We start from the raw sequence: 12661 nt of genomic DNA on the forward strand, positions 1-12661 counted from the left end.
TGTCACAGAGGGGCTGGTTCCATGTTCTGGGCATGGTGCTGGCCTCTGGAGGTGGGGGGAGGAGTAATGTAGAGTCATAGAACGATAGAATGGTCTGGGTTGGAAGGTACCTTAAGGACCAACTAGTTTCAAGACCTAGCCATGCACACGGATACTTTCCACTATACCAGGGTGCTCCGAGTCCCATCCAAGCTGGCCTCAAATGATGAAAGGGATGGGGCATCCACAGCTTCTCTGGGCAACCTGTGCCAGTACTGTGCCAATGGTACAAGATTTTGCTTGTCATCCAAAACTCTTACAGAATTTGCAGCAACTGAAAGCAACACCATTCTGGTTTTTAAAAACAATCTGTGATACTTTTTTCATTTGCTTTACTTGAGGCAGGAAAATCAACTCAACAAATATAACTGTCTCAAGGCCTAAGCTCTTCTGGCATTACTTAGAAACTATGAAGAACTCTAATTAAAAGTAATTTTCCTTCTACAGAAGAAGCTGAAGCCCTTTTACAGTTGAGCCTGTTTACTTAGTTGTTTCCATTTGAGTGCTAAACAGCTTACCCCTGTTTTGAGAGGTACAGCAGAGGCTGTGCATTGGTCTGCCAGTTCAATTATGGCAAACAAGTTCCTCTCCTTGATGACCAAATTCCAATTTTCTTAGCTTTCCTTTGAAGTTTGAGGGGGAGCAAGGAGATGGAAGGCTCCTGCCCAGATATCCAGAGTCCAGTTTCAAGTTCCCTGGTGTGCTGTACACACACACCCCCACACATACACACACAGAAGGATCAGATGTCAGCAGCCTAAAACACTGTACATTTCCAGCTGCTGTCCCCAAGGCCTGTAAGCCCCTAGGACCTGTGTTCCCTTTTTCCACTGCACCCTTGCCCTCCTCTGAGTGGGCACAGCTGTGGCTCTTTGGAGGGACCCTTTCCCTTTGTGCCTGGCTTGCCTGCCCACAGCTACATGTTGCAGGTGTTGGCCCAGGGAGGCCTCACCTCGCACAGGAGACTGAGTGAGACTGCAAACACGGTTTACTGTGAAAATAGGCCTCTTTATTTCTACAGTAACTAAGTCACCTTCATCCATTGTGCACATGTAGAGGAGGAGCGCGGGCAGGACAGAATGGGCCTTTGTCACTGAGGCTGCCTTTGGATCAGCAAGCATTTCCCCAGAAGGAAAGGCTTGTGATCCACTGATCTGAACAGCTTGAACAGCAGCCAATTAATCCTTCCCCAGCAAGACTCAGGCTCCAGGCCTTTCTTCAAGCTGCAGTTGGGCTTGAGTACATGGTGTGGCTGGGTTTTTGGGTTTTTTGTACTCAGTAAATCTGGTAATCCTCTGCCCCAACTGTGGTTACGGGGAAAAAGAGAAGCAAAAATACTTATTTCAGTTTTTTCATGTAGTTCTTTGGCTTTTAAGGCAGAAATATTCATGCATTATGAGCAGTGGGATTTCAGGCAAAGTGGGCATAAGCTCTATGCCTTTGGCATTTGCAAAGGGAAAAAGAAGGAAGAGAGAAAGAAAAAGAAGGAAGAGAGAAAGAAAAAGAAGGAAGAGAGAAAGAAAAAGAAGGAAGAGAGAAAGAAAAAGAAGGAAGAGAGAAAGAAAAAGAAGGAAGAGAGAAAGAAAAAGAAGGAAGAGAGAAAGAAAAAGAAGGAAGAGAGAAAGAAAAAGAAGAGAGGGGAAAAAAAAAAGAAGAGAAAAAAGGGAAAAAGAAAAAGGAGAAAACAGAGAAAAAGAGAAAAAAGAGAGAGAAATAGAGTAAAAGAACACAAAAAGAGGAGAAAAAGAAGATAAAAAGAAAGAGAAGAACAAGAGGAGAACAAGAGGAGAATGGTCTTCCATGGAAAGTGTTTGCATCAAGGGAAGCCTGAACCTCGTTGGGCTGAAGTTTCACCCTTGCAGCTTCTTGGGGGCTTGTGTTGTTGATGGGCACGTCCTGTGGCCAAGTGCGATCTAGGGAGGCCTGCAAGTGTCACGTTTGGAGACAAAAACTCGCCATGGTCAAAACTGCAGGTTTTTGGTTTTGCTTGGGTTTGTTTATTCCCCCAGTTTGGAAGCTCTCCCCACCTTTTTTCCCCCTAGGAAGTGCAGGAATAAGGCAGGAGATTTATTTTTGGTGTGAAACTCTCAGCCACTCCCTCTGTAGTAAGTACTTTCAGATTCCTGCTGCATACAATATAGGTGATGTTATGGGCTGAAAGATATGGATATGGGAAAAACTCTGCAAGCCTGTGTTTTTAGAATCGTGCCTGGAGGAGAAGGCATGCAGAGGTGTGATGGTTATGGATGTGCACGGATGCAGGGATGGATGATGGCTGGGAGGACGTAAGGGAGCTGTACACACCCAGCCCCAGCTCGTACCTTCCCTCCGCTATACAGATGAAGCAGCAACTAATCAGGGAATGATGAGCAATGCTATCAATATTCAGTATGAGAAAGAAGAGTCAGAAGGTGAGTCTCTGCAGAGATCCTGGGAGAAGGGCCACCACTATTGTGCATTTCTCCATTGCACAAAGTCCCTATGCCTGTTGCACAGTGTTACAGAACAGACAGGAAAATGTGCCATGATACTACATAAACAAACAGTTATTTCCACAGGTTGTTTTAAATATCACAGCTTTTAAACCGAGGGGGAAAGCCTGCCCAGAGGCTTTGGTGTGAGCCTTCACCAGAAAGAAAATGGCTTGATTTCTCACAGATGCTGCTCCTAGCTTGGAGAGATCAAAAAAATGATGTGGAGGCTGCAGATGTTGGTCTTTTTTGGTGATTTTCTTTGTTCAGTGAGTTCATTGGGTTTTTTTTTGAGTTCCTTGTCATGGGACTGATTTGATCTTGTTGCCTTGTGCCATACAAAGATTTTAAAAATAACTGCTGCATCATGGACAAATCTGAGCTGTCCACCCAAAATTGAAATTTGAGAAGAGGTTTCATAATTTCAGGACATTTGTTGCAAAGCTTGAGCAAAATGGATTGGAAGAAAGGACAGGTCTGCAGCATTGAGGGATGCAGTGAAAATGAGATCAAGAGAAGTTGCTATTTCCTCCTGGGATGGATGCACAGATTTACCTGTGATTTCTGCATCAACTATCTCCACAATATAAGGAGCAAATGCCAATTTTTTTGCAGACCACTGGATCCTGTGCAAGGGGGTGCAGATGCCACTGGTGAAGCAGAGCCATTGGCATCATGAATCCCATAGCTGGAAGCACCAGAAAAAGAACTTTGCTTCAACAGAGCAGGACTACCACTGTAACAATCTACATCATTTACTTATCTCCTTGGGGCTATGTGGGCACTGTGTGAGGTCTTCTGCAAGCTGGTCCATGTGGCTAGTTGTTCTTCTGAAGGAAAATGGAATTGTTTAGCAAGATGATATTTTTCCAATTTTTTTTTTAATTTAAGGCAGTTTAAATGCATAATTTGGCTAAACCCATCTTCCTTACAGGGAGCCTGCCTTTAAAAATGGAAATGTGGGGGAAGAAAGCAGTCCATTCTTATGCACAATGTTTCTCCTCCAGAAAGGGGCTTGTCCAGTGGGCAAGCCTGGACAGACCCAGGGGTAAGGGCACAGCCCAATATTTTTGGCTGACCAGGTGCCTATCTGATGCCCACTTTCCACGTGAGCATGGCAGCAACAGTGACATGATGGAGCTTTGTCTTCTATTCCCAGACACCCCATCCTAGTGAGTACAGTTCATCCACAGGATCAACTAGGGATGAGCAACACATCCCTTATAACTTGTTCTCTGAGCTGGATAAGATCTGGTAATGTAAATCCCTGCTGCTTGTTGTGACGGGAGAGAAGTGCCAACACTGGCAGTACCTTTGGGCTCTGCCTTCTGCTCTCTCGAACACGAAGCTTCTGCAGCTCCAGGTGCTGGGGTGGCAAGAAGAGCCTTTGCCTTTTGCCACCCCAGAGCATTAGCAAAGGCGTTGGAGCTCTGGAGCTGAAGAGCAGGTGAAAGACAGTACCAAGCGCTGGAGCAAGCCCTATGTGGCCACTTTGTCCCTGAAGAGCCTCTAAGCTGAGGAGCTGCATCATCAATGAAAGGATGCTGCTGGACATTTGTGCCAATAGCATCAAAGACATTGAAGATAATCTGGGAGCCACATCCCCGTGGGAGTGGCCAAGCTTCATTTGTCACAGTGCCCTTCACTCCCAAATCAACTCTGCCCCAATGATGCATCCTTCTCCAGAAGTCCTGCTATATCTTTAAATTCTGTAGTCATCCCTCTTAGCATTGGTAAGGCTGGCTCATGAAGTCAATTCCTAAGGCATCCATGGAAACATTTGCTTTCTACACTTCAGCCTGTTAAGTCTGCATTTTGTACACCCCTTAGTACTTAGGTGTCCTACACGAGGCAGCATTACTTATTAAGTACTACTTAGTTATACAAAGTACTCTAATCTTGCATTACCTGGGTTAGCTTCAAGTTTTTGAAGAACAGTTTTCAAGAACAGTTCAAGTTTTTGTTCTTCACCTATGGCTAAGCTTAACCCTCACACTAACCCTCACCAGAACCCAGCTAATGGGACACCCAACTCTCTCTGGCTCTCAGGGAGAAGTGGCAGTCCACACCTTCCCTTGGTCACTTTTTCACAGCCCTCCTAAAACTGGGTTTCTGCTCTTTCTCTTGCACTGACACCTCACGCTTTTCCTGACCCTCACCCTGCCCTAAGCCCATGTCCAACATGAGCCTTGCCAGCAAAGGCTGTCTGCCTTGCCCAGGTCTTAGCCATTTCAGTCTACATCAATTCCCAATACACTCAAAAAAGGAGAATTATATTTAAGCATTCCTCGTGGAAGGAGGAGTTGATTCCAGTACAACTTATTAACAGGGCTGGAGAATCCCTCACAGAAAAACAATTTTGAAATCTCTACAATTCACATAACAAAATTATGTAAAACAAAACAGTAAAATGAAAAAAACCTCCTCAACTTTCCAGATTTTCTTGGTACACTTTCCTGTCTAAAACTCAGCTCCACGTAATTTCTTCATAGTTATCACTAAAGTGTTTGAGTAGAACATTAATTTTTTTAAATTCCAGAGCAGAAATCAGGAGGAAGATGGGATCTTCTTCCACAGTTTTGATTTTACATTTTATAACACTCAATACTGTGGCCAAAGATGAAATAAAACACATGGGAGGGGACAGAAGGAATAGAAAGGTGGAAGTTTACTACTGAGGTCTCATTTAAGAAGTGATTAGGAAGGAAAAGATTGCACACATACACACATATATATATATGTGTGTGTATATATATATATATATATATATATATATATATATATACACACAGGCGCACGCATACACACACACAAATATTCAAAGATGGAAATAGTATTTCTGTAGAATTTCAAAGATTTAAAATAAAGGAGGAATCAAAGTAATAACACGTGACAGTATAAAAACTCCAAGAATATACTTAATTGCAATTCTAATTCCATAATTTAACAACAGTTCTAAATCTGCTTGCATGAATCCACAAAAGGTACACTGGTAGTGAAATTAAAAGATAAAAAGGTATGTTCACTCTTCCATGTATTGTATATATGTACACACACACACCATACCTCAAAATGGCTTTTTCACTACTTCTGAAAGACACAGATTGCATTGCAGGTATTTCACCTTTCTAGTGTAGCATATTAGGGTTTTAGCTCCTTTTCTTTAAAAGACTTTGAGGATTTGTCTCAAAAGATTTTTCACAATAGCAGAAAAACAAATCATTAAAATCTAAATTAGAAGCTTTCCTAAAACTAATAAAGAGTGAGCAATGATCACAAATCATACTGTGATTTGCAAGTTAACAGGCAGTGAAAAACCAGATGTTCACACAAATAAAGTGACTGACATATCTATTAACTGCAAACCCTCTGCAACAAGCAGTGAAATCAAAACTCAGTAGTCAAAAGGGCACAAATCAATAGTCAGTCTAACAGATGAACCAACCTTGAAAAGTACAATTTTGTGCAGCTGGTCAAAATCAAAGTTTGATGATTAATGATGAGATTCTCAAAACTATCTCATAAATTCAGAGTAAAAGTTCCAAGATCATACCACTGTTTCTGGAGATCCCATCTCTCAAAAACTTGGTTTTGCTATCTGTTTATTCTTTTCCATACTACTATCCTGTCACTTTCTATATCAAAAATGTATACTACTAGCATGACATTTATCTTTTCATGTGTAATTCCTAAAGAACACCATGAAAACAAAAAATCCAAACTTAAATCAAATTGGAATTATATTTATTTCGCCTCTTGAATTTTATAACATTCACTACTACTTACATATCTGAAATATAATTCTGTTTCTCAACAGCGTCTATATCTACAAATGTGGAAACCACACACAGTTTTGCATTAAAAAAAATCTACTGCTCAATGAGCAGTCTGCAAAGAAGTAACAGTTCATGGTAACTCTTTCTTTCTTACCAGACTGTCAATATTAACCCACTGCCAAGAAACTAGAACAAAACTCCAAAGGAAAGGGCATAAGTTCCACATACAAAATTATATTTAATCATTTGTGCAGATGTTTGGTCTATAGATGAAAACAGTTTCAGGGTAAATACTTACATATTGCTCAAAAATGCTTCAAGGAAAATAAAAATTTATCTGAGACATGCCCTGAGCTATCTAGACTCCTTAATAGTGCAATGTTGCAGTGATGCCTGGTTTCACCCTGGCTTTTGCAAAAGAAACACAATAACTGCTCACAGAGCTTCTAAATGGCTGACACAGCACAGTATTATATGCACTACAGCAGTTCTTTTAGCTTTTCTAAGTTTCTCTCCATCCACTGGATATTGAGCTGAATTGTGTTGATTGCCTCTTTTACACAACGCAGTTGAGAGCTCTCCTCTGATTTTGACTCAAAAAATGACTTGACCTGCATAGCAAGAACAAAGAAAGAAAAAGAAAATCCTAATTAAAATCAGCACTAGCCATACAAATAGGTTCAGCAGCAAAGGCTACAGACATGTCCCAGGAAATCCATTTTTGAGAATCATTTGTATCTATCCAGTAAGCAAACCTCTCAAATGAGTTACCAAAATGCAAGGAAAGCATTTTTCATGGATACAGCAGCAAGAACACATTTGGTATCAATATCTAATTTCACCAATAAACAGACATTCATTTACCATATCACAAAGCAAACAGAGAGTACAGAGTTCTGGAAAAGGAGTCCTATTCTGTGACAAAGAACTGGTTGTTCCAAGCAATCCTCTTCAGCATTCTGGAACAGCCCCCACACTCAATCAGCATCATAAGTGTCAATGCTAACACTTAAAATATTACACATCAAACCATTAACAATTGTCTCTACCAAATTACCTGAATGAAAACATTAGACTAAACCTTAAACGATTCTTGACACATTTACTTCAAGGCCTTGTTAGAGAAGACAGCAGAGCTTTCAACAAGCTATTAAACAGCTCTTGGCTGATACTCAACTTCTACAGTAATTCTTTGTGATTGCTGACAGAAAAAACCAGCATAAAGCAACTTTATGGCACAGTATGACTTTTCAGAATGCATAGCTTGTTTACAAAATCTTATTTTGTGAGATAACTGGGTTCAACTCTGTAACATAACTCTCTCACAGACCCAGTATATAATCTCCCAGGTGTTTATGCATATATTTGCCATGTGTGAAATAGGGAAAGCAACTGATGTATATCCTTACAGAAGGGTGTCAAGGATATAAAAACCACGTGAACATGTGTTTTCCTCATCCTTCAACTAAATGAAAACATCACTGGCGCTAGAAAAATATCCCTTTCTGGTAGATTGAGTCACCAACCTCAAGTAGATGTGCCTTTGTTGCAAACTGAGAAGTTGACCAGCTAATGATATTCTGGATAGTATATGAGCCTAGGTGAAACCTGAAAGACAAACAAATATTTTTCAGGTATGAGACATCTTAAGATGCCGTTTCAGTATATGTATGCATTCTTTTCTACTAATTCTACTTTCTTATCTAGGAGTTGGAAATTACTAAAAACACTTAAATTAAAAACACTTAAACCTTACATTACAATTACATACCTTATTTTTCAAAGAAAGTATACAGTCTTAGAAATCCAAGCCTCTACCGCCCTATTCCCTTTAAAAATGGAACACCAGAGCAAAAGCCATGGAAAACTTTTGAACTTCTATCACAGATCAAACAGTAAAGAACTGAGGATATCATACAATGAATACAAAGGTCTGTATTTGTGTTACATGTATTCTAAAGCTCTACCAGAATAGAACTTGCAACCAGGTTTTGTTTCAAGCAAAGTAACTTTGTAATATTGTCTATGAAGAGCTTGCTAGAGCAGAAGTTTTCACTGAGAAGAAACTTTTCTAGCAATGTGAAACTGTTTAAAATCAAACCTGGGATTTAGAAACAGAGATTTTTAGTACTGTTTACTTTTTGAAGATTCGGGGGCCAGTGTTCCTACTGGGTACACTTCAAAACCAGTTAAAGTGAACATATTTCTGAAACAAGTGGGATTTTCTGGTTACTAGGTTTTAGGAATGCTGTAACAACGCAGAAAAAAGCAATGCTAAATTAATTTCGTGTGTCTCCTTTTACAACCATATGATCCGCATAAGTATCCTGCAACTGAACCAATCAGCAACCTTTCTAGAGAAATTAAGATCAATATTGTTTAGAATTACTCTGAGGTTCTAGGAAGCTCCAAAGTCCCATCAATGACTGGTGAGACTTCAAAGTTTATGCAGCAAAATGTATACAGCTAGCTATATCTGCATATTCAAATTTTAAACCATGATTTACAGTTTTAACATAAATCTTGTATGAATGCAACTATTTATCATCTTGTTTGAAAGAAACAAACAAACAAGTGCTTTTGCCACTGTGAGTTTGAAGTTTCAGCTGCATCAAATGCCTTACTTTCGTGTTAGCTTTTCCCAGTTCTCTTTCACAAAGTCCCAGGCCAGCAAATATCCAGGCAAACTCTGGCTAACAGTTGCTATGATATGAGAAAGCTCTTGCGACCTGATGATTTCTCCTTCAAGACTGTTCTGCATTAGCCTAGGAGACAAAGCATAGGAAAAGACAGGAAAAAAACATCTATATTCATATGTTCACATGGGTTTCCTGATAGTCCTCAATCAGATGGAAAGGATGATATAATACATCAAGCAAGCAGCTTCTGGAATCTGGAAGAAACTGATGTTACATTTTATTCCAACAACTGCACTTAGCTTAATTTCCAGAAATCAGTGACCTTAGCTCTAAACCAAGTAACTGAATTTTCATTGGTGTTGGAAAAGATTAAGTAAATTCTAAGAATTTGTAAAAGAAAAGCAATACATTGAAGAGGTAAGAGAGGGAAGCTGAAGATGAAATTAGCAGAACAAGTTTGTGCTCTCCATGAAGTACCGAGATTTAGTCTATAGAGAGGAACATAATGTAAAGTCAAAATTTCACCCAAAGAAAGAAAGAAAGGAAAGGAGAAGAGGAAAAAACCTCAAACAAAAAAACCACCTCAACAAGTTATTATTTTGATTATAAAGATAAACCAATCTTTTAGGGTTCAATAGAACAACCTGCAATTTTGTTACCTGTTTCACAAAATCTGAAATTTTGTGTTACCAGTAGTGCAAAGCCTTTAAGTTCAATTCTTTTCTCTTTATGCATATTCAGAACTTGGTCTTTTGTGCTGCTCTGTTACATAAGTTATTTTTAAGTGAAAAAGACCAGGTTCTTCATGCACATAGAGACCTGTGCAAAACATGTGGATGGATTCTCTTCAGCAATCAGAAATTTTTTCAACAATAGAAAAAAAGAGAATGCACTTTTCCAAGAATATTTTATCACTTGTAGTTTACACAGCATGTAACTTTCTGGCCCCTTCATACCAGATCAGCTTTCTGGCATCTTCTGTGCTGGCCAAGGCTTCAATCATTTTGCTTTTCTCTGCTTCAGAAACTGAAGAGAAATACATCTTCAGGAGGAATTCCCAGCCATCATCAGACTTGGCTCCAACTGTAAATATGGCTTTCATAACATCACTAGGTAGACTACAGGGAAAAACAAAAGCAACAAAACAAATAAATCAAGGGGGCATAAAACTGCTCACCTGAGAAAAGAAGGAAGAGAAGTCAAAAAATTAAAAGATTAACTTGAAAGAGATGCCTATCTTTAGAGCAATTTGATTCTGTAGCAATTGTTAAAGGTTGCCGGACTGAATTCATGCCAGTCTAATACTTTCAGTCACTGGGGAAAAGCAAATCATATTAGTCACATGAAACCACAGTAAATTGTACAAAAATTTGAAAATTTTCTATGGCTCAAAATGCACATGAATCCTGGTTGTGCTTTTGCTTTGCCACTAAGTAATCTTCTTTCAACATGCAGCTCAAGAAATGCAGATGAAAGCAATTTGTGGCTGGTTTTGCAGTCACACTCAATGAGACTGGAGACAAAGTCTAGCACAGCCATCCTCTCACTGTCAAACAGCAATTACTTCCACATATGAAACAGTAAAAGATAGAATTACGTGCTTTACCAATTCTAAGTTGGTGGTGGTGGTGTGGTGGGTTTTTTTTTTCATTGCTCTGTTTGTTGTTGGGGTATTTTTCCCAAAGCAACGGTGGCAATGTAACAGGAAAACAGATGGGTAAAAGAAGTGGAAGCTCAGTTTTTGTGGTACCTTACTGTTCCATTAGACTTCATCCACCTCTCAAACATCTCTGTGGCAGCTGTTCTACAGTTTCTTATACCATGGGTGCAGGCAAAAGCCAGCAGTGTTGACCGGAGCTCTCGTTCAGACAGGGTCCCATCATCTGTCCAGCGCTGTTCATTAATTTTATTTCCAAGTAAGTCCTCTATCCTATGCTAAAGGAGGAGAAAATTACTAGCAACAGCTAATTATCTCCAACAGGATTTTCTACATACAAAATTAGTTTCAAATAAGAAAAAAGAAAAAAAAAAGTTAAGTATTAGAACCATGGAAACTAAATATAGTATTTTATCTATTTATTCCAATTAACCCATGTTATTTCTTAATTGTGATACCACACAAAGATACCACATAAAGATGGGTCAGGTTACATGTTACTTTGCACATGGAAACGGAAGATTGCTCGTGGAGCCACAGCTCAGACTTGCTAGCAATCAGCTTACAATCTCAACTAACTACAACTTCTCTATATCTAGCTGCGTTTAACCTCACCAAGTCACATTAATACACCTTCGTTTAGCACAAACAATCAACTTCTGTCTGTCTATAGACTGAACACCATTTGGTTTTGTAGTTTTGTAGTTCTGTAGCTTGCCAAAACCACAGCTGGATGCCTGACCAGCTACCACATCCCAGATGAAACTTCTGAACTTAAATAAAACTGCATAGATACTGCATTACAAACCAGAGCTTGGGCTGTTTATTTTAGAAGATATGAAAAAACTTCAGGTAAATTCTAAATAAGGAAAGTTATTATAAAGGTGCTTTTTGTTTCTTATGTTTCCTTAAGCACTCACTAATTGTCCCTACCTAGCATAAAGAAAGAACATCTGTTATTTTATCTAGTCATTTAATAATGTTCCTTATAGACTAAATCCCTTTACTGATGTTTTACAATGTAAAGCAGCAAGGATCATTTTAATTCAGTAGATGAATAAGGAGAAGCAGCTCCATAATAAGAAAGTAAACAGAGAAATGAGAGACATATCCTCAGCAAGAACTGAAACTACACCATTGATTTCACTGCCAAGTCTGTAGCACTATACTGTATTAACCTATTGCACAACTGGAATGGGACAATGACAATCATCCTTGTGTTTCTACTTTTACAGAAAACAGTTCTGCTTTTTTCTCCTGTCTCTATACAAAGCAATTAGATCTATCATTTCCAGCCATTCTAATTTTTGAAAATAACTTTTCTGTACAAGAAAATTAAATGGACTCTGTTTAATTGCATATTTGTACTAAATTTACTTTTATAGGCACTTCAAGGTAGCTCCACACACCACTGTGTTCCCACTGCACCACACTCCTGACGAAATAGTTTGGGGCATGTGGGTATGATATGGAAACAGGGGAAGGAGAGGGAAGAAGCTGGCCCAAAAAATGTAGCATTTCAGTAAGAGATAATTAGCAAAAGGTGGCAACTCTCTAGAATTCCCATCCAACTTAGTGAAATTACTGATTATGTTCAGCAGTCAACATGTAAAAATATGATGTCAGTATAAAGAACATTATAGCTAATTATTTCACATTATAATTTATGAAAAACAAAGACATACCATGACTCGTGCTGCCAGTTGTTGCTCACCCTTTTTGTCTAAAAGATTGTATATAAGATTCAGTTGAAACAAAGCTTGAGTAAGTGGTGCAGTGCTGTTCTCTTTGTGAAGGTAATCAATCAACTCAAAGGCCTTTTCCAGAGACTCCCTTCCTAGTCTATGGGTCAATGAACATAAACATTAAAATGCATTACAAAACAAAAGCACTCCCTGAAATAAGATCAGAATAAGCATCAGTGATGCTTTCCATTACACTAATAGAGAGATAAGTAAATAGAGGGAGTGACATAAGAACACATATTTACACACAGAGATTTTAGCATTTTAACTTCAGTAAGATTACAACATAGCAACTATGGGCACTAACATGCCTTCATTTAACAAAAATTGAAAA

The 12661-nt window shown here is 39.0% G+C and overlaps 1 protein-coding gene across 2 annotated transcripts in view; it reads right to left on the reverse strand.

The window, feature by feature from the left end:
- Nucleotides 1-6237: 6237 nt before the first annotated feature.
- The window catches only part of LNPEP (leucyl and cystinyl aminopeptidase), a 48848-nt gene continuing 42424 nt past the window's right edge, over nt 6238-12661 (reverse strand). For both annotated transcript variants that reach the window (XM_085043856.1, XM_085043857.1), the window contains 6 exons: nt 12268-12424; nt 10676-10860; nt 9882-10043; nt 8911-9051; nt 7813-7894; nt 6238-6897 (listed from right to left, as the gene is read on the reverse strand). In XM_085043856.1, coding sequence (XP_084899982.1) covers nt 6766-6897; nt 7813-7894; nt 8911-9051; nt 9882-10043; nt 10676-10860; nt 12268-12424 — 859 coding nt within the window. In that variant the 3' untranslated portion in view covers nt 6238-6765. The remainder of the gene's footprint in view (nt 6898-7812; nt 7895-8910; nt 9052-9881; nt 10044-10675; nt 10861-12267; nt 12425-12661) is intronic.

This window comes from Lichenostomus cassidix, chromosome Z, assembly GCF_008360975.1.
Source record: "Lichenostomus cassidix isolate B80296 chromosome Z, HeHo_3.0, whole genome shotgun sequence".
NCBI lineage: Eukaryota > Metazoa > Chordata > Aves > Passeriformes > Meliphagidae > Lichenostomus > Lichenostomus cassidix.